Source organism: Lynx rufus, unplaced genomic scaffold (assembly GCF_022079265.1).
Source record: "Lynx rufus isolate CCGP_SWC_20201006 ecotype Redwood Valley unplaced genomic scaffold, mLynRuf1.p SCAF_20, whole genome shotgun sequence".
NCBI classification, from domain to species: Eukaryota; Metazoa; Chordata; class Mammalia; order Carnivora; family Felidae; genus Lynx; species Lynx rufus.
This window is the reverse complement of record NW_025814835.1, coordinates 28,344,957-28,370,561: the sequence shown is the minus strand read 5'-3', so window position 1 is coordinate 28,370,561 and position 25,605 is coordinate 28,344,957. Positions and strand designations below refer to the sequence as shown.

At 42.5% G+C, this 25,605-nt stretch overlaps 1 protein-coding gene across 1 annotated transcript in view; it reads right to left on the bottom strand.

Moving 5' to 3' along the window:
• Positions 1–25,605, bottom strand: part of PSTPIP2 (proline-serine-threonine phosphatase interacting protein 2) — a 78,484-nt gene that overhangs the window by 32,680 nt on the left and 20,199 nt on the right. The window contains exon 2 of the mRNA XM_047086127.1: positions 2,577–2,677. Within this exon, the coding sequence (XP_046942083.1) occupies positions 2,577–2,677 (101 nt within the window). The remainder of the gene's footprint in view (positions 1–2,576; positions 2,678–25,605) is intronic.

Genomic DNA, 25,605 nt, shown 5'->3' with positions numbered 1-25,605 from the left:
CCTAGGTTTGAAAGCAGATCTATCCTTTTTTGGCTGTGTGACCTTAGGCAAGTTACATAACCTCTCTGAACCACAGGCACCCCACACCTACCAGAGCAAGAGGAAAGGCCAGGCAACTAAACCCTGAAGAGGGTTGCACTTCTTCACATGAATTATCTCTGAACAGGGCACAGGGAAGGAACACACACTCCCTCACTGACAGCAGCCTCCTCCTGGCAAGCACACCACCAAAAAAGAAGCCCAGGGCCCAGGCAGGCCACATGACCAAGAGCCTCAAACCCCCGTACCCAGGGCATACATATCTGACACTCTGACCTGATGCTGATTCTTTCCCAAAACCAGAGAGCATGGGACTGGTTTCTTTGGCTCTGAAACTCCTGCAGAAAAATGACCATATACTAGAAATACAGCACAGGGGCGCCTGGGTGGCTTAGTCGGTTAAACGTCTGACTCTCGGTTTCGGCTCAGGTCATGATCTCACGGTTTGTGAGTTCAATCCCCGGGTCAGACTCTGTGCTGACAGTGCAGAGCCTGCTTGGGATTCTCTATCTCCCTGCCCCTTACCCACTCTCTCTTCCTCTCTCTGCCCCTCTCCCACTCGTGCTGTCTCTGTCTATAAATAAATAAATAAGAAACTTTTTAAAAAATACAATAAAAATATTTACTAATTTTTAATTTCCATATATTTCCTCCTCTTTTCCATATATTTTTATGAGACATTTAAAAAGTGAGAACTTAGTTTCTGGGATCTGTTTGGACGTGTTTTTCAAACTGTGGGTCATAACTCACTTGCGCACAATAAATCCATTCAATGGGTCATGACCAGCCGTGTTTAAATACATAGAATTGAGTAAAAGAATAGGGTAGTGACGTTTGTTAAACTCTTGTTTTATGCACGTGTGTACCGGACGGCAGTGTAAAATGTATTTCTTGCTGAGGGTCACATTTAAAAAAAAATGTGGGCACCACTGAGCTACAACACCATCCACATCATGTCAGGGGACTCTTGGATGGTCCCGCCTCGGCAGCGGAAGCTTCGGTCATGGATGTTTGGCAATGCCTTCTCATGGATGCAGGGCAAGGCTAGTTCACTCCCAGGAGAAAATCGATAAGAGCACTAACTGGAGGAGGGGCACAAAAAAGCAAGGGAGGCTCTACAATGTGCACACCCTGCAGTCATGAAATTCCTGTTTGCGTGCTCCCTCCAGAGCTCTGTTGAAGAACAGAGGAAGCCCACCTCCAGTACCCATCAAGAGAAAGAAAAGTGTTAACCTGGTGTCACCTCTGTCAACCAGCTTGGGTAGAGGAGGGAGGCTGGTGTCTGGAAGGAAGAGGTGCATGACCAGCTAGCTCCCTGGAGGCTGACAGTGGACCGACCTCACTTCGCCTACGGCTCCTGAGAACCACAGTGTGGCAGTTCTCCGGTTCCCGGGGGCCTTTCAGACAGTTCAGGGACAGGGGCCTCCTCATCAGGGCGCACGACCATGTAGGTGTGATGTTACCCAATGTTCTCTTGAGAAGAAAATACAAAGCCTTGATGGAAAAAGACTTTAATGTCTGTATCTCCAAGCTATAAACCTCTCACTCACTGTGTTACAAAGAGAATCTGTTCATTAGTTTGGGTCCTGGTAATGACCCAGCTCTTTGGCCAAAAATCCCCCTAGAGTACTCCTTCATCCAGAATCACTGGGCAATTGAGTATTCTGGAGGACTACGATTTTCCACAAAACTAACTTACCCCGTTAAGTACGGAATTAAAAAAATAATAATAATAAAAACCTTATCTATTTACAAAAAGAAAAGGAGGGGCGCCTGGTGGCTCCGTTAAGCGTCTGGCTCTTGGTTTCAGCTCAGGTCACAGTCTCATGGTTTGTGAGTTTGACCCCCGCATTGGGTTCTGTGCTGACAGTAGGGAGCCTGCTTGGGATACTCTCTCTCCCAATCTCTCTGGCCTTACCCCAACCTCTCAAAATAAGTAAATAAACTTTAAAAATAAAATAAAATGTAAAAAGGAAAGGAAAGGAAAAATCCTCTACACCATGCCAGTCCCCTCCTTCCCCCCAAGCTCCCTGCCCTCTGGAGTGCTGGGACCCATCCGCCCCCATCTTTCTCACTGCTCTGTCCCTCCCCACCCATGGTCTCTGAATCAGGCTCCTTAAGTCGTGCTCCTCTCCTCCACCTGCAAGCTTGCTGCTCTTCCACAGACACCTCCGCCTATCAAATCCACCCCGCCCCTCCCCCCCAGGGCCGCTCACCGGTCCCATCAGCTATGAAGGGACCTCTTTATTTACTAGTCTTTCACAATCTCCCTCTCCCGTGAGGTCTTCGGTGCTGTGCGTATCACCTCACTTAGCATTTTATTACATTTTGTTTGCTGTTTCATTCATGAATGTCATCTGTCAAAGCTGGTTTCTAAGAGCTTTGGGACAGAGATATCATTTACTTCCTGGGTATCCTTCCATAGCCTACAGCAGAGGTCTTGGGAACGCTTAGAAACACATAGAAAGTAGGAAATTGTTCCTTTGTGTGGGGGTGTTTTGTCTTCCCCTCCATCTTCAAGGAAGAACAGCATGTACCTTTCTTTTAAAAAGTCTTCAAATTCTTTGCAGTTCTTGCGGCCGTTGTTCAGGTGCTGGATGATGCTGTCGTAGCCGGCGGTGCTGAGGATGTCTGAGCTCTGATGAGACAGGACATTTGTCAGGGCAGGGAGTGACGATAGCAGCCCCGAGCCTGGCGAGTAGACAGGGCAGAGCACAGGGGAAGCCGGCAGTGGGAAGTTTCTGAAGCACTTCACCTCCAAGACATATATGACCAAAGCAAACAAAATAGAAGAAGTAAGAGTGTATGTGGCTGTGGGAGAATTTTCAAAGTTATGAAACTGAAGGGCCACAAAACAGGAAGGACATGACGGGAAATGGAGAGCACATGGATGAGGGAGCTGGCTGGGCTCTCTGTCCCTCTCTGCACCAACCCCCAACGCCAAGTCACATCAGGACAGGGCAAGAGCTCCTGTGGGGTGGAAACCCACTGCAACCGCAGGGCTGCTTTAACCAGGGCTACAGAATTTTCCCTTCGTTCTCAAACTTGTCACAGAGCTTGACACTGACACGTCTTCCCACAGCCAATAAGCCTGGTCTGAGGGTCGAGGGTCAAGGGTCAAGGGTATCCCTGCAAAGGGCAAGCAGCTCTGAGCCAGGAGCCAGGTCCCTGGAGTAGAGAGGGGGACCCGGCTTCCCACTGGGAAACATGAAGGGGAGTCAGCATGATCCATCACATGGTCACCGGCTGGCCCCAATCGGGGAGGGGTGGTGGGGAGGAGGGATGTTTTCTCATTTTAAATTAGCAATTTATGCCCATTTTATTTTATTATGTGTTCTGAGGTTGGAGGAAGCTACCTAAGTCCCCAAAGGAGACGCCCCAGAGGCAGTACATTTTTAAAATCAAAGTCCCCAATGGGGCACCTGGGTGGCTCAGTCGGTTGAGCATCTAACTTCGGCTTAGGTCGTGATCTCACGGTTTGTGAGCTCGAGCCCCAAGTCAGGCTGTCTGCTGTCAGCATGGGGTCAGCTTTGGATCCTCTGTCCCCCTCTCTCTCTCTGCCCCTCCCCCTCCCTGTCATTTTCAAAAATACATAAAGATTTTTTAAAAAAAACCTTTAAAATCAAAGTCCCACAACGCCTCAAACCAACAAGTCAGGAGCTAAAGAATACCCCCTATGAGGTCCCCTAATCTGGCTGGTTCCCTGGCTTCTACCTCCAAAGGCATACATTAGGTTGCCTGATTCAGACTCTAGTCCCTTAGAGAGATTGGTTAGGCTGTCCCAAGTGTGCCCTGGGGAGCTCTGAACTCACCCACCCCCAGCCCAGCCAGGCGGACCACCCCTTCCCAGCCCCCAGTGGGCTGAGGGAGGTACTACTCTGTCATTAGTGCTGAGTGGGGGGCCCCTGAAGATACCTCTCTACCCAGCTCTGAGCACTGGAGAAGCAGAATCTCCCTCTTCCATTTGCTGCCACTGGCATGTCCTGGACTAGCAGACAGGGTCCCAGGGAGATCTAGCAGGACGAGGCTTGAGGCTGATTTCAACATGGCCTTCAGAAACCTAACCGGCCATAACTCACACTGCATTTTTAACGAGCAGAGTCAATTTTACATGTGGGCATATAAATAAATCTAAGTTAGAAATGCATTTAGTTCTAGGAGTTCTGGCTGTTGTTTCAGCATAAATTTAGGCCCTGGGAAGCCTGAAGAAACAGCCTCCATCCACCAAAGCTTCGTTCCTCTACCTACCCCCTCCATACACACTCTTCTGTCTCGGCCAGGGGAGGCTTCTCCCTGTCACCAGCAATGCAGCACTCAGCGGCAACTCTAACACAATGTTTACATTATCCCCTCCTAGATAAATCTAGATCCAGTCCCACAACTGCCAGGTTTTCTGGAAGCCTTCTCTGAGGGACCCCAAGGCCCCCTCCTCTGGGCTTTCAGAGCGCCCAGCTTTTGAATTTGCTGCTTGGTATCCACCACGTGAGGAATCTTGCTGTCCCAACTCTACAGCAAGTTCCTGCAGCTCCTTCCAAGTCTTGGGGCGCTCCTGCACACACACACACACACACACACACACACACACACGCACACACCAAAAAATCTAGCTTCGAGTTATGCACACCAAAGATCTACAGTAAAATTCTGGAGGATGAAAACGCCTCTTGTGTTCCAGCCAGACGCATCAGAAGGAAGTGATGAAGGCAAAGACTCCTGAGTGAATGAGTGAATGGGCACAAAGCACCACAACCAATGCTGGCTTGTAGACAGAAGTGCTTTGCCCTTCTCAGAGAAAAACACTTGGGTTCTCTGTTTTATGCTATTCTTTTGAAAAAAGTGGTTTCTTTTTTCTTAATGAAGGGTGCAGATACATACTCTTTGAGCTGAGCAAGAAGGGTGGAGCTAGACCAGTGTTTCATGGAAACAAACCAAATCACTAGGCCTCAGGGTTGTCAGCTTAAGAAACCAGAATTCCTGCTTCAGAGCAGTGACTGGGCTACAGAGGCAACCAAGAAATGAAATCCTCAAGAGAAAACAAACAGTGCCCATGACCAAGTTCAAAGTAGTGGAAGATTTGGCCTGGGAACTCTTCATATGCTGCTCAGAAAGCATGGCTGGTAAGCTCTGACTAGCATAAGTAAGAATAGGAGGGTCAAGTAGGATAGAAGACTGCATGAGTACCAAGATGGCATCTCAGATCTGCCATCAGAAGTGATAACCCCATAACCTCAATATCCTCAGCTTGTTAATTAGAGTTCTCTACACAATATCCCTGACTTCCCTTCCTCAGCTTTCCCCACACTGGTCTCTTCCCTGTCTTCTACATGGACAGTTTACATTTATACCTCAGGACCTTTGTACATGCTTTTCCCACAGCAGGAATGGCATCTCCTCCTCTGGTTTGGGGCCAGTTCAAATCCCATTTCCTCTCTGGAGTCTTCCTCAAATAATTCCCTCTAATGACTTCACTTCCTCTTCTAAATGCCTGCAGTGTTTAATGCCCATTCCTCTATTTGGTTCTTATTATACATTATTTTATATCATTAGTTAACATATTTTTAAAAATTAGTTAACTTCTTTTTTTTTTTTTTTTTTAAATTTTTTTTTTTTTTCAACGTTTATTTATTTTTGGGATAGAGAGAGACAGAGCATGAACGGGGGAGGGGCAGAGAGAGAGGGAGACACAGAATTGGAAACAGGCTCCAGGCTCTGAGCCATCAGCCCAGAGCCCGACGCGGGGCTCGAACTCACGGACCGCGAGATCGTGACCTGGCTGAAGTCGGACGCTCAACCGACTGCGCCACCCAGGCGCCCCAAAAATTAGTTAACTTCTTAAAGAGTATCTGGATTACACCCAACTTTTATCACCCACAGTAGCTTCCATGTTAGTGGAGCTTGAGAAATATCTGTTAATTATATGCCAACTACAGACAAGATCTAACAAGGTTACCAAGTCCTCGTTAGCTGCACTTCTTGCAGTCAAGGGGCCTATTGTTCATTTAGAGTCAATAAAAGACAAATACATAAAACAAATGTGTATGCACAAGGAAAATTAGAAACTAAGACGATACACAAGACTATAAAGAGAAAATATATAATGAAAGAGGTACATAAGAAAGAATAGGCTTGAGTCTTCAGAAAAGAGAAGAGAGGAACCTGGGTGGCTCGGTTAGTTAAGGGTCTGACTTCAGCTCAGGTCACGATCTCACAGTTTGTGAGTGCAAGCCCCACGCGGAGCCTGGAGCCTGCTTCAGATTCTGTGTCTCCCTCTCTCTCTGCCCCTCCCCCACTCATGCGCATGTGCATGCTCGTGCTCTCTCTCAAAAATAAACATTAAAAAATTTTAATGAAAGAAAAGAGAAGAAATAAGATTTAAGTTGAGTCTTTTAAAATGACTGGGATTCACACAAGAAATCAGAAGATTCTTCAAACCAAATGATGGTGAAGGAAACAACATCTATGGGATACAGCAGGATAGTGCTTATAGGGAAACTTACAGCTCTAAATGCTTACATGAGGGAAAAAAATGTTTTAAAATTAACAATCCAAGCCTTTACTTAATGGAGCTAGGAAAAAAGAACAAATGAAATCTGTAGTAAGTAGAAAGAAAGAAAAATAGTGGAATAAAATTGAATAGAAATGGACAAACAGGGGCACCTGAGTGGCTCAGTCGGTTGAGTGTCCGACTTCAGCTCAGGTCATGATCTCACAGTTCGTGGGTTTGAGCCCCACATCTGGCTCTAAGCTGACAGCTCAGAGCCTGTAAGCTGCTTCAGATTCTGTGTCTCCCTCTCCCTCTGTCCCTCCCCTGCTCTCACTCTGTCTCTCAAAAATAAATAAATATTTTTAAAAAAGATATTATGAAGAAAATTAAATGGCAGGCCACAGTCTGGGAGAAACTATTCACCTTATATATGTCTGTCATAGTCAGGGGTAGAGTATTTGAACATATATGTCTGTCACAGGACTATGTCCAGAATATATAAACAACTCCAACAAATTCATAATAAAAACATAAGCAACCCAATAAAAACCAGGCATAATACTTAAACTTCATAAATACTTCATAAATTCATAAAAAGACACTTCATAAAAGATATTCCACTTGGCCAAAAAGTTTATGTAAAGTTGCTTACCATCACAGGGAAATTCAAGTTAAAGTCACGGTCATATCTACTTCATGCTCACTAGAAAAGCTAAAATTAAAAAGTCAGCATTGAATGTAGGCAGGAATGTTGAACCACCAGAACTCTCATGCATTCCAATGGGAGTGTAAAAATGGTACATTTTGAAAAATGGCAATTTCTCAAAAAGAAAAATATACACATACTCTATGGCCCAGAGCTGCACCCTAAACATTTGCCCAAGTGAAATGAAAACATCTGTCCACAAAAAGACTTGCACAAGAATGTTCATAGGAGTGTTGTTCACAATAGCCCCAAACTGGAAACAACCCAAATGCCTAACAACTGATGAATGGCAAACAATTTGTGATATATTCATACAGTGGGATACTACTCAGCAATAAAATGACAGAACTACTGACACAGGAAACCACATGGATGAATCTCAAAAACATTATGCCAGTGAGGGGCACCTGAGTGGCCCAATCAGTTAAGCGTCTGACTCTTGGTTTCGGCTCAGGTTATGGTCTCACAGTTTGTGAGATCACGCCCTGAGTCAGGCTGCTTGGGATTGTCTCTCTCTCTCTCTCTCTCAATAAACATTCAAAAACAACAACAACAACAACAACAAAAACAAAACCTCATGCAAGTGAAAGATGCCAGACACAAAAAAAGCATTTAATGTGTGATCTCATTTACATGACATTCTAGGGCAGCCAGGCAGTTTTAGGACTTACCTCTACAGGAAAAGAAATAACAGTGATTACCTGAGCCAGGGGAGAAACTGAGGGTGGAGTGGGAAGGGCCCCTTGGGGAACTTCCTGGAATGATGGAAATGCATACACCCATGTGACCCACATTCTTATCAAGATCTTTCTATAGAGGTGTGGGTTGTACAGGTGTGTGTAGTTTTTGAAACTCCTTGATCTGCACATTTAACTTACATAAATTACACTTCAATAAAATTAAAAGGCAAAAAAAAAAAAAAGGAACAGAATTCAGAGGGAGAACAGGCAGGAAACACAGTAGGAGGAACAGAGGAAGCTAACTAAGCCTTGGAAGTGGATCTGGCCTTGGAGTCCTGTGTGAGGCAGGGAGATGACAACGAAGGGAGAACAGATCTAAGCATCCAGCAAACTACCCAAGGACCCAGAACGTAAGGTTTCATAATGCTCGAATTATAAAGAGTTAAAAAGCATTCAAGTTGGGGCGCCTGGGTGGCTCAGTCGGTTAAGCGTCCGACTTCGGCTCAGGTCACGATCTTGTGGTATGTGAGTTAGAGCCCCGCGTTGGGCTCTGTGCTGACTGCTCAGAGCCTGGAGCCTGTTTCAGATTCTGTGTCTCCCTCTCTCTCTGACCCTCCCCTGTTCATGCTCTGTCTCTCTCTGTCTCAAAAATAAATAAATGTTTAAAAAAAAATTAAAAAAAAAAAAAAGCATTCAAGTTTCGGTCAATGTGTTAGTTCTTTGACCACAAAGAAACTTCAATTTTTTTAAGAACAAAAAATTTGCCAGATCCAGCAGTAAGCAACATGTGTGCCACATCAGCAGACATGTGAACCAAAGAATAGTAGTAAAAGTCTTGTGAGCACACAGGCTGGCAGTCCAGACCAGGTCAGGGTGTGTGTTCAGAGAAGGAGGAAGTCTCTGTGCACTGCCTGGTGGAGGGTAACTCCACTGCCCGCCAGCTCCCCACCCCAGATCTAACACTCAGGTCTGATTTCAGTCACTCAGTCCAGGCATATACACTCTCCTTCCTGCCCAGCGCTGAGCCCCATGCTGCAGGAGCCTCTCAGAACTTGCTTCCATGATCCTTTTCCACCACGTGGCCTCTGGGCAGAAGGTATAAGGGCAGAGGGGAAGCAAAGCATCCTGCAGCTTCCAAAGCTGCCATCGCAGTTACAGGCGCTGCCACCAGAGCGTCCCCACATCTGGGTCTGTGCTACATCTCACGCCCACCCTATCACGGTGTCTGCTACACGGTTTCCCTAGCTGTGGGCTCCAAGGACCACCTGTGCCAGAATCACCCTCGCAGACTCCCAAGTTCCACCCAGACCTGCTGGGTTCTGAGCTTGGGGCAGGGGAATCTCCACGTTTTACGATCCTTCCAAGTGACTTAATGCTGTTTGAGAACTGTTGCTGCCCCAGAAATGATAAAAGACAAAAGAACAATCAAGGTTCCCACGCAGAGGAGCTGAGCACAGAGGAAAGCAGGATGCATGCAGGCAAAACTAGAGAACGTGAGAGATGGGGGTGGCAGGAGAGTGACTGTAAGAAGGGGCATGGAGAAGAGGGCAGAGAAAGACTCCATGGTTTGCACTTCATTTTGAAACCTCGGATTTGGGGGGCACCTGAGTGGCTCAGTCAGTTAAGCATCCAACTCTTGGTTTTGGCTCAGGTCATGATCTCATGGTTCGTCGGTTTGAGCCCCGCATCAGGCTCTACATGGACAGTACGGAACCTGCTTGGAATTCTCTCTCTCTCCCTCTCTCTCTGCCCGTCCCCTGCTTTCCCATTCTCACTCTCTCTCTCTCTCTCTCTCTCTCTCTCTCAAAATCAATAAATAAACTTTAAAAAAAACCCACAACTCTGGTTTTGAGTAAAAAATGCAAATTAACATTGATGCCCTCTGGGGACCCGGGACTGGGGTCTGCTGACTTGGTGTTACATACAAAGGCTGCATTTGTTCGCTGCCTGAGGATATGCTGTGCCACACTCCACATTACCCGTCTGTTTTCCACAAACACAGCAAGATGGGAGCTATTTCCATGTTTTACAGCTGGAGAAAAGAGGAAGTGAGGGTCTCCTTATCACTACCCCTAACCACAGTGAAAGATCTTAACCCTCAACCAACAATATTATTCAAATCTCTGTTATTCATGAAAAGTTATACAGCAACAGTAGACTGGGAGTAAAGACCAAGGCATTCCTTTTACCTCCCTATGCTCTCCACCCGGACCTTTCTTTCCTGCTTGCTTTCCTATCTCTTTTACCCAGCGAGGTAAAACCAAATGGTTCAAACTCACCTTATCAGCAAATATGGATTAGTTATTGTTAATTAACATTAATAATTAGGTCTAACATCCATTGAATGCTCACTGTATTCCAAATAGCATACCAACTATTGTGAGTGGAATATCCTGTTTAATTCTTATAACAATCCTGCAACACAGGGATCATTATTCTCTTCATTTATAGGACAAGCAACTGAGGAACAAAGTCTGTATTCATAAACCACTCAACCACACAGCTTCTCTTCCTGGAGGACAAGGACCATAGCTAACTTTCTGTCGGTCCGCTTCCAGCAATTCTAAAGACTTTTTTTTTCAATGTTTATTTATTTTTGAGAGAGAGAGAGAGAGAGAGAGAGAATGCCCACATGAGCTGGGGAGGGGCAGAGAGAGAGAGGGAGGCAGAGGATCCAAAGCAGGGGCTAGAACTCAAAAACCATGAGATCATGGGGCACCTGGGTGGCTCAGTCAATTAAGCCTCCAACTTTGGCTCAGATCATGATCTCATGGTTCATGGGTTCTAGCCCCCTGTCTGGCTCTGTGCTGAAAGCTCAAAGCCTGGAGCCTACTTTAGGCTCCTACTGTGTCTCCCTTTCTCCTGCTTGCACTCTTTCTCTCTCTCTCAAAAATAAACATAAAAAAAAAAAAAATGCGTGGTCATGACCCGAACTGAAGTTGGACATTTAACTGAACGAGCCATCCGGATGCCCCTAAAGATTTTAAAGTAATCTCTACATCCAGTGTGGGGCTCGAACTCACAACCCCGAGACTGAGATTGGCATGCTCCACCTGCTGAGCCAGCCAGGCGCCCCCCTAACCCCAGCAATTCTACAAGGGACACGCCCAGGCTTTAACACTGTACATGAATTTGAGTCCAAATTCTACTCCGCGCCAGCTATGTGACCCTGGGCTAAGAGCTCAGACTCTCTTCATGTTAACTTACCAGACTATCAAATGGGGATTCTTGTAAGGATCAAATGAGATATTGTGCTTTGAGTTTGTCAAGTGCTTCATAAACTAAAGGAATTATGAGAGACACATTCAAATTTCTCAAGACCAGGCCACATAAGCAAACAATCAAATGTATTTGGACCGTGTGAACTTTTTTACTAAAAACAGACAACAGTGAAAGAAATGTAGCCTGTTAGCTATTCAAAAATAAGTAAATATGTCGGGACACCTGAGTGGCTCAGTTGAGCGTCTGACTTCAGGTCAGGTCATGATCTCACGTTTGTGAGCTCAAGTCCCACATCGGGCTCGCTGCTATCAGCACAGAGCCCGCTTTGGATCCTCTGTCCTTCTCTCTCTGACCCTCTCCCTCTTGTGCTATCTCAAAAATAAATAAAACATTAAAAAAAAATTTTTTTAAATATGTCATCATCACAGGAAGCAGCCGGAAAGGTGTCAGAGAGACCTCAGAAAGGGATATGGAAACTGCTGTTTCGGCCATGTGTTCCTAAATCAAAAGTCAAAATTGGGGCGCCTGGGTGGCTCAGTCGGTTGAACGTCTGACTCTTGGTTTGGGCTCAGGTCATGATCTCACGGTTCATGAGTTTGAGCCTCTGGGCTGAAAGCGTAGAGCCTGCTTGGGATTCTCTCTTTCTCCTTCTTTCAGCACCTCCCCTGCTCTCTCTCTCTCTCTGTCTCTCTCTGTCTCTCTCTGTGTGTCTCTCTCAAAATAAATAAACATTAAAAAAAAATAAAGTCAAAACCATATCGTGGTTTTGTCCTTAAGCCTTCTCGTAAGCCATAGCAGGGGACTGTGAAAGCAAGAATGAAACGCACCCCAGTTCCGACTCCAGCTGTGCTCTGCAAGCCCACAGGGTGCCTCCCTCACCTCCTCCAGCCTTCAATCAGACATCCCCAGCTCTGCCTGGGCTGGATCCACACTTGACATTTTCACATGTCTAAATGTCCCTCCTGTCAAGTCAGCAGGTGAGTTAAAAAGGCAACTCCACTCAGCTGAAAATACACTTGGAAGTAACTGTGTGACACCAAACCCCTGCATCAGGAAAACAAAACAAACAAAACAAAACAAAACAAAACAAAACAAAACCATGGTTGGAAGGATGTGCACCAAAATGCTGAAAGCAATTCTCTTCTTACCACACATCTGTATTTTCTAAATTTACTATAAAATATTTATACTGCTTTTATAATCTGAAGTCTTCCTCCCCACCTCCATCCTTTAAAGATGCCAAATTGAGGTCTTTTGTTCTCTCTCCTGTGTTCCCGGGGCCCACTAAAATACCAAATGATCCATAACAATAATAGAAAATAAGGAAGGGCCCAAGGAGGAAGCTGGAGATTTGTAGGAATTTCCATTATACAAAAAGCCAATGGGGCTAGATGCACAGAGGACAGAAGCCAGTATTCTAGCCCACGCCAAACAAGAAATTCCACAGACTTTCTGGGCAAAGCCCTAGAAACCCTGAAGCTCAAGTCAGCAGGGGCTGAAACTGAAGCAACCACGGAAACCATGGGCAGAGTTTGTAGGCCGAGGGAGCCCGGCCAGTGCCCCGCCCCGCTGAGTGGAGGCAGAGCGGCCAATTGGGACTTCTGTGCCAAAGCCACAGCTGGTGAGGACTCCACCCTGCAGCAGGCTCCCAGCAAGGGCAGAAAGAGCAGAAGAGCAACAAGCTACCGTCCCTTGGCACCACCAAAGCTTCCACAGTACAAACTGAAAGGAAAAAAAGGTTACACACAGTTGTCAAGTCCTGTAAATGCCCTTCGCCTCCAGGGCACCCTTCCCACTTTCTCACTCCAGACAGGCAAAAACATATCAGAAATTGTCATGATTTCTAGAGGATACATGTAACTACTTGGAAAACCAGACATTTCATCAAATGAAAAGCTAGGAGTTGAATTAAATACGTTTTTTTTTTAAAGCATTAAGCTTTCGTACACATCAGCAATGACCACTTAAGAATGTAATGCTGACACTCGTGTCTCTCTCAAAAATAAATAGATGTTAAAAAAAATTTTTTAAAAAGAACATAACTTAAAACACAAAATCCTATTCTCAATACCAACAAAACTTATAAAATACCTAGGATTGGGAATGCAAGCTGGTGCAGCCACTCTGGAAAACAGTATGGAGTTTCCTCAAAAAACTAAAAATAGAACTACCCTCCGACCCAGCAATTGCACCACTAGGCATTTATCCAAGGGAGACAGGTGTGCTGTTTCGAAGGGACACACGCACCCCCATGTTTATAGCAGCACTATCAACAATAGCCAAAGTAAGGAAAGAGCTCAAATGTCCATCGATGGATGAATGGATAAAGAAGATGTGGTATATGTGTACAATGGAGTATTACTCAGCCATCAAAAAGAAGGAAATCTTGCCATTTGCAACTACGTGGATGGAACTGGAGGGTATTATGCTAAGTGAAATTACTCAGAGAAAGACAAAAATCATAGGACTTCACTCATATGAGGACTTTAAGAGACAAAACAGATGAACGTAAGGGAAGGGAAACAAAAATAATATAAAAGCAGGGAGGAGGACAAAACACAAGAGACTCATAAATATGGAGAACAAACTGAGGGTTACTGGAGGGGTTTTGGGAGGGGAGATGGGCTAAATGGGTAAAGGGCACTAAGGAATCTACTCCTGAAATCATTGTCGCACTATATGCTAACTAATTTGGATGTAAATTTTTTAAAAAATTAGAAATAAAATTAAATAAATAAATAAAATAAAATAAAATACCTAGGAATAAGCTTTTTTGAAGGAAAACATTACCAAAAAATACAGACAAAATCTGGTATAGACATTACCAGGTATAAGACATTACCAAAAAATACAGACAAAATCACAATACATCTAGAAATATATCCTACTCCAAGATGGAAAAATCTAATACTAGAAAAATTCGGTTCTCCCCAGGTAAATCTATAAAGTTAAAATAATTCCAATAAAAATCAAAATGTTACTGGGGTTTCTTTTTAAATTTAACTTCATTCCAAAGCCCACCAGAAAGGGTAGGTGAATAAAAAAAGCTCACAAAATGTTGAAAAGTAATGAGTGAGGAACTTACCCGTATGAAAAACAGTATTAAGTAACAAAAAATTTTAAAAGCATAGTACTGACATTGTGAATTGACAATCAAGTAAATAAAATACAAACAAGAGTCCAGAGGTAGTTTTACATACACGGAGGATTTCATATATGATAAAAGAAGCATGAAACCAGAAAGCAAAGGATGGCTTATTCAATGAATGTTACTGTGACGATGACTGTCCATTTTGCCAAAGACTAAATATAGAGCCCTTTGTAACATCATACTCTAAAACAAATACCTGATTAATTAAAGTTCTAAGCATGGAAATCATAAACATGTAAGAAGAAAATATAGAATATTTTTTTTTCTTTTTTTTTTTTTAATTTTTTTTTCAACGTTTATTTTATTTTTGGGACAGAGAGAGACAGAGCATGAACGGGGGAGGGGCAGAGAGAGAGGGAGACACAGAATTGGAAACAGGCTCCAGGCTCTGAGCCATCAGCCCAGAGCCTGACGCGGGGCTCGAACTCCCGGACCACGAGATCGTGACCTGGCTGAAGTCGGACGCTTAACCGACTGCGCCACCCAGGCGCCCCTAGAATATATTTTTTTTAAATATTGAGGTAAGAGATTTTTTTCCTAGACTGCAACTTAGAAGACGTTTAAAAAAAAAGACAAAATTAGCCTGTTCTGAAAATACAGTTTAACAAAATTGACCCCATTTGAGATAGAAAGTTTCAGCAGGCCAGCTCCCACAGAAGCAGCAGAAAGTAATCAAGGAGGAGAAAACAGCAACCGAACTGGATGTTTCACGGAAAATAGAATTCCACCAAACCGTCAGGGGAAAAAAGTATTCCTGAGGTTCCAAAATTGATTGGACATGAAAGAAAATGTCCTAATTCACTTTCCAAAGCAAGTATAACACAATACTTAAACTCAGTGGAGTACAAAAAAGGAAGCTGAAGACCAATATCACTTATAAATATTAATCAAAATGTTCTAAATAAAATATTAGCAAAAATAATTCAGTAACACATTCTGAAAAGAATGTAACATGACTAAGTGGGATTTATTCCAGGAATGCAAAGTTGGGTGAATATTAGGAAATTTATTAATCTAATAAAACACTTTAATAAATCTAACAGAAAAATCATGATTTTCTCCATAGATACCCGTGGTAGACTGAATAATAGACCCCAAAGATACCCAGGTCTTCATCCCAGGATTCCATGAACCTTATCTCATATGGAAACCAAGTCTTTGTTGATATGATTACATTAAGAGTATTGAAATAGAGAGACTATCCTGGATTATTTGGGTGGGCCCTAAACACAATCACAAGTGTTCTTATAAAACAGATGGCAGTGGGAGATTTGACACTTAGGAGGAAAAGCCATGTGACCACGAAGCCAAGATTGGAGTGATGCGTCACAAGCCAAGAAACACCAGCAGCCACCAGAAGCTGGGAAAGTCAAGGAATAGATTCTTCCCTACAACCTCCAGAGGGAGTATGTCTCTGCTGACACCTTGATTTCATCTTACTGATGCTGATTTTGGGCTTTTGGCCTCCAGAACTGTGAAAGAATACATTTCTGCTGTTTTAAGCCACAAGGTCATCATAATTTATTACAGCAATGCAATGCAAGGCCAAAAAAGCCAACAGTATTCAACACCCATTGCTGATTTTAAAAGAAACTCAAGAAAAAAGAAACTGATGGTACTTTCTTAAAATGATTATATATATTTATATGTCCTATGACTAAAGCCCATATCCTACTTAAAGGAGAAACACTGCAGGCATTTATTTGTATTAAGATGGGGAACAAGGCAAGAATGCCCCCTTTCTCCACTATTTCATACTAGAGGGATTAACCAATGCAATTTGAGGGGGTAAATTGATTAGAAGCATAGGAGCTATGAAAGAAATAAAACCATCTCTACCATTTCTACTTGCAGATGATATGATACAAATGGAAAGGTATCTTTGTTCTTGGATAGGATGACTCAGTGTCATAAAAATGTCAGTTAACATAACTGTAATGCTATTCCAATGAAAATACCAACAAGTTTTTTCTTATGTGGTTAAACAAAGTTCATATGGAAATCGTAAAAATGCAAAAATGGCCAGAAAAATACCGAGAATGAAAAGTTCTGAAGGGAAGCCAGCCCTACCAGACATTTAAACACTTTATAAAGCCTCCATCATTAACACCCTGTGGGGCTGGTGCATAATAAATAGTCAAACAGACCAGTGGCATAGAATATAAAGCCCAGAAATAGACACAAGTACACACAGAAAAGTAATATATGCTGAAGGTAGCATCTCACATCACTGGGGCAAAAATGAGCTTTTTCATAAGCGGTGCTGGGACAACTGTTAGCCATTTAGAAAATGGTAAAAGCAGATACAAACCCCACAATGTACCCAAGAATAATTCAAAATGGATCAGAGATCTCAATGTAAACCCATGAAACCTGCAAGTGCTAGAGATAAACATGCCAAAGGGTTTTCTAACTATGACTGAAAATCCTAATGCAACAACAAAAAAAGTTCGTGCATCTGACCACCTAAACATAAAAACATTTTCATAGCAAAAAATAATAATAAACATAAACAATAAACATAAAACTGACAAAGAGAAAACACTTGCAATTAAATCACCACTAAAGGGCTAATATCCCTGACACAGAAATAATTCTTTAAAATTGATGGAAAAGAAAAAAAATTAAAAATTTTTTAATTAAAAAAATAAAAAATAAATAAAATAAAATAAAATAAAATTGATGGAAAAAGAATCAGAAAATGGGCAAAAGATATGGAACACATGATTTACTCTGTGTGTATGCGTTCCTTAAATATTTAGAGATACATACAACCTCACCTATTAAAAAAGAGAAATGCAGGGCGCCTGGGTGGCTCAGTCGGTTGGGCGTCTGGCTTCAGCTCGGGTCGTGATCTCGTGGTTTTGTGGGTTCAAGCCCCACGTTGGGCTCTGTGCTGGCAGCTCGGAGCCTGGAGCCTGCTTCAGATTCTGTGTCTCCCTCTCTCTCTGCCCCTCCCCCACTGTGCTCTGTCTCTCAAAAATGAATAAATGTAAAAAAAAATTTTTTTTAAGAGAAATGCAAATGGAAACTTAACCTCACCCATTGGAATGGCAAAATTAACAAGAGGAAACACATTCAGTTGACAAGACTGTGGGCAGCAGCCACTCTTGTGCATTGCTGGTGAGAATGAACATTGGTTCAAACTTTAAGAGAGGGGAATTCAATAATAACCAAAGTACATGTGTGTTTACCTTTTTATCCAGCTATTCCACTTGTAGGAATTTACCCTGAAGATACACCTCCAACAAAGTGCTGTCTACAATTACAAAGTTTTGCAAACAACCTAAATATTCACACACAGGGAGAGTGGTATATCCTCACAATGAAGTTCTATAAAAAAGAATGAGGGGCACCTGGGTGGTTCAGTATATCGAGTGTCTGAATCTTGATCTGGGCTCAGGTCATGAACTCATGGTTCATGAGTTCGAGCCCCACATCAGGCTCTGTCCCTGAGAGAGAGAGAGAGAGAGAGAGAGAGAGAGAGAGAGCACAAGCAGAGAGAGAGGGGCAGAGGGAGAGGGAGAAAGAATCTTAAGCAGGCTCTGCGCTCAGCTCATCTCAAGACTGGAGATCACGACCTGAGCCAAAATCAAGAGTCAGACACTTAACCAACTGAGCCACCTAGGTTCTCTCAGTCTGTATTTTTTAAAGCTAAAAAAGCAAAGGGCAAGAGGGTAGCTTCAGCGTGGTCCCAAAGTCTGGAAGCATAGGCTAATATACGTAAGAAATGATTAATTGCTATTACATTACAAAGTTTTCAATGATATCATATGATATGTTGAACGTACTGTCCTTGATTAGCAATGCATAGTTTAATGCATTATGCAAAACTGTTATGAACATAGTTTATCAATACAGCATTTCTATCAACCCCTGCACATGCGCCTTTGCATTGTTTCAAGGATTCATGTTTCTGATTTTCATGGAATATACCTATCATTAGCATGCCCCAGAAGTAATAGAGGAGTTTCAGTCATAAAAAGTAAAACAGAAACACACACATTTCCGATTTCATGGCTATTCTATGTAGTATACTGCCTTTTGCATAAGAAAGAAAAGAAAATGAGAATATACATATATATATCTACTCATTTGTACAAAAGAAACAGAGAAGATAAACCAGAAATTAATGAAATTAGTCACTTACACAGGGTAAGTGGGATCAGAAAGGACAAGACAGGAGTAGAATTGGGATAGAAGGAGGGGGCGAAAGTGATGCTTCTCTGGGTACACTTATTTTATTTTTTAAAGTTTATTTACTTATTTTGAGAGAGATCACTCTCAGCCTTTTGGATAAGATCAAGTGTATTTATTTTGAGAGAGAGAGAGCATGCATGTGCGTGCAGAGGAGGGGCAGAGAGAGAGGGAGAGAGAGAGAATCCCTAGCAGGGGCTCCAACCCACGAACTGTGAGATCATGACCTGACCCGAAATCAAGAGTCAGACACTTAACTAATTGAGCCACCCAGGCACCTCTGGGTACACCCTTCTAAGTTGTTCTAACTTTTGAAATTATGTTAATATTTTACACAGTGGAAAACACTAGAAACATACACAAGTAAGGGAGAAACCTAGCTAATGGAATACAAAGAGAAATAAACAAACTTAACCTCATTTGAATGAATAAAATCACCACACTAAAGGAGAGGGAGGTAGAACCAACCCAGGTAACTTTAGCCACCCTATTCTGACAGTGTGTTCTCATCCTAAGCCAAAGGAGTTAGACGCATTAAACGCTAGCTTGTTGCTCCCAGTGGTATTGGTTAGCAATCCTGAAACTACTTTCTATGTGTTTTAGGGCTCATTTAGGAAATGAGTAAATATTTTGTGGATAATAGGAGCCCACTTCTCCTACAGTGGCATGCAAGACCTGGCTCGCACCAGTGAGGACCAATGTTGTACATCTCTTCCTGACTCCCTGTTCAGTGATGTCATGTTGGTGGTTTGAAAATGGCCATGGAGGGAGTTTTTACACCACGGAAATTGGCAAATGCTGCAAAGCATAGATAAAAGTTTATCTCCTGGAGAAGTTGTTAACCATTTACCAGCATACCTCTGGAAAATACAGCAAGTGGGAGAAGGCTAGAATAACCTTGTGGTGTTGTAATGGAACTGGAGGTATTGTTATGCATACATATGTTTCCTCACTCTGTTGAAAGAGCCTAGAAACAATGAATTCCAGGTAGCAATGAGCACACCCACAGCACAAATACTGCTTTCTAAATACTATTCTCTACTAAAAGGAAATGGGGCTCTTTCAAGAAATAGCAGATTCTAGGACTGTGGCAGAGAAATTAGCTATTAAGCCTATAACATCTTGTCCCAGAAAGCGAGGAGTGCTCAAAGAATGATGGGAATATATCTAAAGGACACAAAATCTAGGGCACACAATCCAATTTAGAGGGACCCCTTGCTATCCAAATCCAGAAAAATTTGAGCATCAAGAGAAATCATGATGGTAACATACTATATCCATCGAATGAAATAAGAATCCCTGTGTGCATACTAATAGAGAGAGAGGAGAGAAAGCTCTTCCCTACAGTAGAATGCCGACTTCATTATAATAGATGGAATCAGAAAATCACCATACAAAGATGTACATGAATGTTCATAGCAGTTTTTTTTATTTTTTTAATGTTTATTTATTTTTGAGAAAGAGAGAGACAGAGTGTGGGGGGAGGGGCAAAGAGAGAGGGAGACACAGAATCCAAAGCAGGCTCCAGTCTCTGAGCTGTCAGCACAGAGCCCGACACAGGCTCAAACCCACGAACCATGAGATCACGACCTGAGCCAAAGTCATACACTTAACCGAGCCACCCAGGAGTCCCAAATGTTCATAGAAGTTTTATTTGTAATAGCTAAAAACTGTAAACAACTCAAACGTCCATCAACGATCAGTGGATAAACAAACTGTCACATGTCCATGTCCATAAAATGGAATCTTATTTAGTAACTAAAAAGAACAAACTATTAATACAATAACATGGATGAAACTCAAAATAAATATGGTAAATGAAAGAAGCCAGGCCAAAAAAAGAGCACCTACTGTGCTTGGATTATACAAATTCTAGAAAATGCAGCTAATATACAGGGACAGAGAGCAGAGTGGTGGTTGCCTGAGAGAGGCAGGTGAGGTTAGAGGAATTTCAAAGGGGTGTGAGGAAACCTTGGGGGTGATGAATAGGTTCACAAGCTTAACTGTGGGGATGGTTTCATGGGTGGTAGACCTATGTGAAAACCTGTTAAACTTTATATTTAAAACACAGGCAGTTTAGGGGAGCCTGGGTGGCTCCATCGGTCCAACTTCAGCTCAGGTCAAGATCTCAAGCCCCACGCCAGGCTCTGTGCTGACAGCCCAAAGTCTGGAGCCCGTTTCAGACTCTGTGTCTCCCTCTCTCTCTGCCCCTCCCCCACTCACTCACATGCACACAGGTGCATTCTCTCTCTCTCAAAAAATGAATAAACATTAAAAAAAATTTTTTTAGGGGCTCCTGGGTGGCTCAGTTGGTTAAGCAACTGACTTTGGCTCAGGTCATGATCTCACAGTTTGTGAGTTCGAGCCCCGCGTCGGGCTCTGTGCTGACAGCTCAGAGCCTGGAACCTGCTTCAGATTCTGTGTCTTCCTCTCTCTCTCCCCCTCCCCGCTCAGGCTCTGTGTCTCTCTGTCTCTCAATAATAAATAAACGTTAAAAAAAATTTTTTTTAATTCTTTAAAAAAAATAAAAATGAGGGGCGCCTGGGTGGCTCAGTCGGTTGAGCATCTGACTTCGGCTCAGGTCGTGATCTCACAGTTTGTGGGTTTGAGCCCCACATCACGCTCTGTGCTGACAGCTCAGAGCCTGGAGCCTGCTTCAGATTCTGTGTCTCCTTCTCTCTCTCTGCCCCTACCCTGCTCATACTCTCTCTCTGTCTCTTAAAAATAAATAAATGTTAAAAAAAAATTTTTTAATTAAAAAATAAATAAATAAATAAAAATGAAACACAGGCAGTTTATTACATGTCAATTATTCCTCAACAAAACTGTCAAAAATTTTTAATGACCACCCCCTTAATAATTCATTCAGGCAAGAATCACCAATGGATGTTAAAAACTAATGGATAAAAGTTTGAGGAAAGCAGTACATTTACATAATTTCAAAGTATCCCCCCTTAAGCTACTTATTAATTACATTATTTTATATAATTACATTAGTTATTCATTACTTACAAAAGGGAAAGCAGTAATTTTACCGCGGAGACACCTAGAAAACACCAGTATGACAGACTGAACAATGACCCCAAATGATGTCCCTGTCTAAGCCCCAGAACCTATGAATATATTTCCCTACATGACAAAAAGGGCTTTGCTGGTGCAATTAGGTTAAAGATCTTGAGATTATCCAGGTGGGCCCAACATAATCACAAGTTTCCTTAGATACTAGAATAAAATAGAATTATACATAGTAACGAAAAGATATCCACAATATATTATCATGAGACAAATGAAAGGTTCCTATATAAGCCCATAATAAATGAGTCCATATTTTTTAAGAAAAATGCATAACTACATTGTATATAAATACAGAGACAAAAGTCCGGAAGGAAACACACCACACATTTATTAGTGGCAACCTCTATTTCTGAACTATTTGGACTCCTCATAACAAACCTGAACATAAAAAAAGGAACAACTTCACATTTTACTACAGAAAATTTATATTATGTATGTTGAGACCATGACTTTGTGAAAGACGAATATCCCTCTAAATTTAATATAGAAGGCATAAGATTTAGAAGATATCAATGTTCAGAAAGTTGGCTAATGTTCAGCATTACCCATCTAACCTTCAATATGATCTAAATCTCCCTCTCCCCCTCCCTCCCTCCCTCTCTCTCTCCCTCTCTCTCTCTCTGTTTCACACACACACACACACACACACACACACATCCCTCAGGGACATGAGAAATTTGACTTACAAATCCACAGGGAGAGAAAAATCTAAGACTCGAAGGTGGGTGTTTCAATTCATGAGGAACATTAGACCACAGCTAAGGGCACTGCTAATGTTAATGCTAACACTTTTCCAGTTAATAAATACAAGTTGAACTTCTATAGTTTACCCCTGAGAGGTGCGTGACTGTACATATCATAGGGTATAAAGTCAGTGGTGCATTGTTCCAATTTTAGTACATGTGCTGCTGAACTGAGCACCAATCAGTGGTGCATCAATGTCCAGAAATACAGACTCAAGTCTTCCTCCTGGTCCACAGCATTCCCTAGAGAATCCTCCAGACATGCCCAAGACACTGCACAGGCCTGGAAAAGCCAGCAAGTGCCAGGAAGTGGTTATACCTAAAATTTGAAGTAGGTCCTCAGATAAGAGACCAAGGGAACAGGACAGTGTTTCTCTAAACCCCAGCAGTCCAGCCAGCAGAGCCAAGAAAGCCAGCCAGATCAAATACCCAACAAACTACCACCACCATCAAAGCAAATAAGAGAACTAAGTCAGGAAACCAAAGTAGGTCAAGCCCAGGGAAATATCCAGTCACTACTCTAGCTGACTTGTATTCCCTCTTGCTCCCCGTGGGAAGTTGGAGTCCAGTCCATAAAAATTCCCTCCAGTCTCTGACACCCTTCATGTCACATCCCCACTGAAATACAATTTTGAAGGCTTTTAGTCTCTATCTATTATCCTCTGGTTCACCTACTAGGCAAACCAAATACGCAAACGAGAATAAATCTCAAAGTCTTAAGACACTACATAACTGTGAAGCCTCTTAAGCAGCCACATCCCTGCAGCAGTAATGTCTGGGATGCATTTCACAGCCGCTCACTGGACGCCGTATCTCAGACCCCAGATAGTCAACTGACTGGATTTCTTCCATGACAACTTATCTAAAGCCAAGAAACTGCAAACTAATAGAAACTATGTGATGTTGATGAGAACAAAGTGCATTCATTCCTATTCAGTATCTTTCATGTTCTCCGTCTCCATTTCTGAAACCCCAGCACCTAAATCAGAAGAATCCTCAAAAAAAATCCCTTACGTGCTCTGGATGTGGATTCGCCAAGATGTGGATTTATAATTTCTAACAAATTTCAAACCAAAAACTAATCGGGGTTAATTATCAATTGATTGGAAAGTGGAATTAGGCAGAATATCCCATGTCCTAAACATTCTAGGTAGTCAAAGAGTCTACTTATTTTCCCACAGTATTCTAGCCTTAGAATGCTACTGTATTTGAGAGCATCTTAGAGCTAAATCACATAACTCATTTCCATCCTTTTACAAACGAAGGAATGGAGGCTTAGGTTACAATTTGACTGATCATTATATTCTTAACATGAACAGAAGTACATAAATGTAAAAAAATGTTGCCCAACCAAAAATATGCAATAAATGCAATGATCTCCAAATGTGCCCATCAGGATGATTAACTTTGTTTGTAGGGATAATACCAAGTAATGATTCTTTGTAGCCCAGAAATTACTCATCCTCTATCTCTCAGTGATTCAGCCTTCCCTGACCCCGCAAATATGTGACTCTTGTTTCTACTTGTTCCTAGAGACTCTGTAAAATTGATGACAATTTGTGTTGTCTTTGAGGGCTTTTTCCTCAAAGTTTTTATTTAGATTTGGTTAAGTTTTACTTTTAGTTTATCTTTGGCTTCGCCACTGCAATGTCACTAGGCCAGCTCAAGTTCAGTATGTTTTGGATTTTCTGCACTTCGGGTCCATGACTTTTGGGAATGAGAATGTCTTACATATTCAAATTTCAGATTTAACACATGTCTTAAATGTCAGAATTCTAGAGGCAAATATCAAGTATTTCTTCCAGTACACATTCTCCTAAGTCCACTGACTTTTCCCCCCAAATCACTGATTTCTTACCCAGCCTAATCCAAGGAGCATTTTGCATGAATTTTGAGCACAGAGGACACTCAGGCACCTTAGATGTGAAATAACACATGTTAAAATGACATTCAGCTGAACTAGACCAATGAATCTGATTCATTGAAACCATATTTTAACTAAAGTGAGCTGAAAACTTGTGTCCATACAAACCTACATATGAATGTATATACCAACCTTATTCTTTAAATTTTTTTAATGTTTATTTATTTTTGAGAGACAGAGAGAGACAGTGCACGAGCAGGGGAGGGACAGAGAGAGGGGGAGACACGGAATCCAAAGCAGGCTCTGAGCTCTGAGTTCAGCACATAACCCGACACAGGGCTGGAACCCTCAAGCTGTGAGATCATGACCTGAGCTGAAGTTGGATGCTCAACCAACTGAGCCACCCAGGTGCCCCTATACCAGCTTTATTCTTTTTTTTTTTTAATGTTTATTTATTTCTGAGACAGAGAGAGACAGAGCGTGAGTCGGGGAGGGGCAGAGAGAGAGGGAGACACAGAATCCGAAGCAGGCTCCAGGCTCCGAGCTCTCAGCACAGAGCCAGACGCGGGGCTCGAACTCACAAACCGTGAGATCATGACCTGAGCCGAAGTCGGTCGCTCAACCAACTGAGCCACCCAGGCGCCCCTATACCAGCTTTATTCTTAACTGTGCCAAATTGGAAGCAACCAAGATGTCCTTCAGTAGGCAGGTGGATAAACAAATTGTGGTACATCCACACCAGGGAATATTATTCAGCAATAGGAGGAAGTGAGGCATCCAGCCACAAAAAGACATGAGAGAATCTTCAACACATACTAAGTGAAAGAAGCCAATCTGAAAAGGCCACATACTGTATGATTCCAACTACATGACATTCTGGAAAAAGCAAAACTGGAGACAACAAAGAGGTCAGTGGTTGTCAGGGGTTCAGAAGGAGGGATGGAAGGATGAACAGGGGGTTCTTCAAGTCAGTGGAACAATTCTGTATGATACTATGATGGAGGATAGATGACATAATGCATTTGTCAAAACCTATAAAACACAGTGAACCTTAACATAAACTATGCACTTTAGCTAATAATAATGCATCCATATTGGTGCAGCAAGAGTAGCAAATGTACCACACTAATGCAAGATATTAATAGAGGGGGAAACTGGGGTGGGAGGGAGCAATATGGGAACTCTGTACTTTTGTTCAATTTTTCTGTAAACCTAAAACTGCACTAAATAATAAAATCTATTAATTTTAAAGATTCTTGAAATTACCCTCGATAACACAGCATGCTTTAGCTTTCTAGGTAATTACTAGAAGCAGGACTTTAGTGACTTGATCATTTCAGCAAATTGGCTTTTGTCAAACTGATTCCCAGCAATCCGGCCTGCTTCCTGCTGAAGCCACACTGATCTTTCTGTTCCTCAAACACACCAGGCCCTTTCCAGCCTC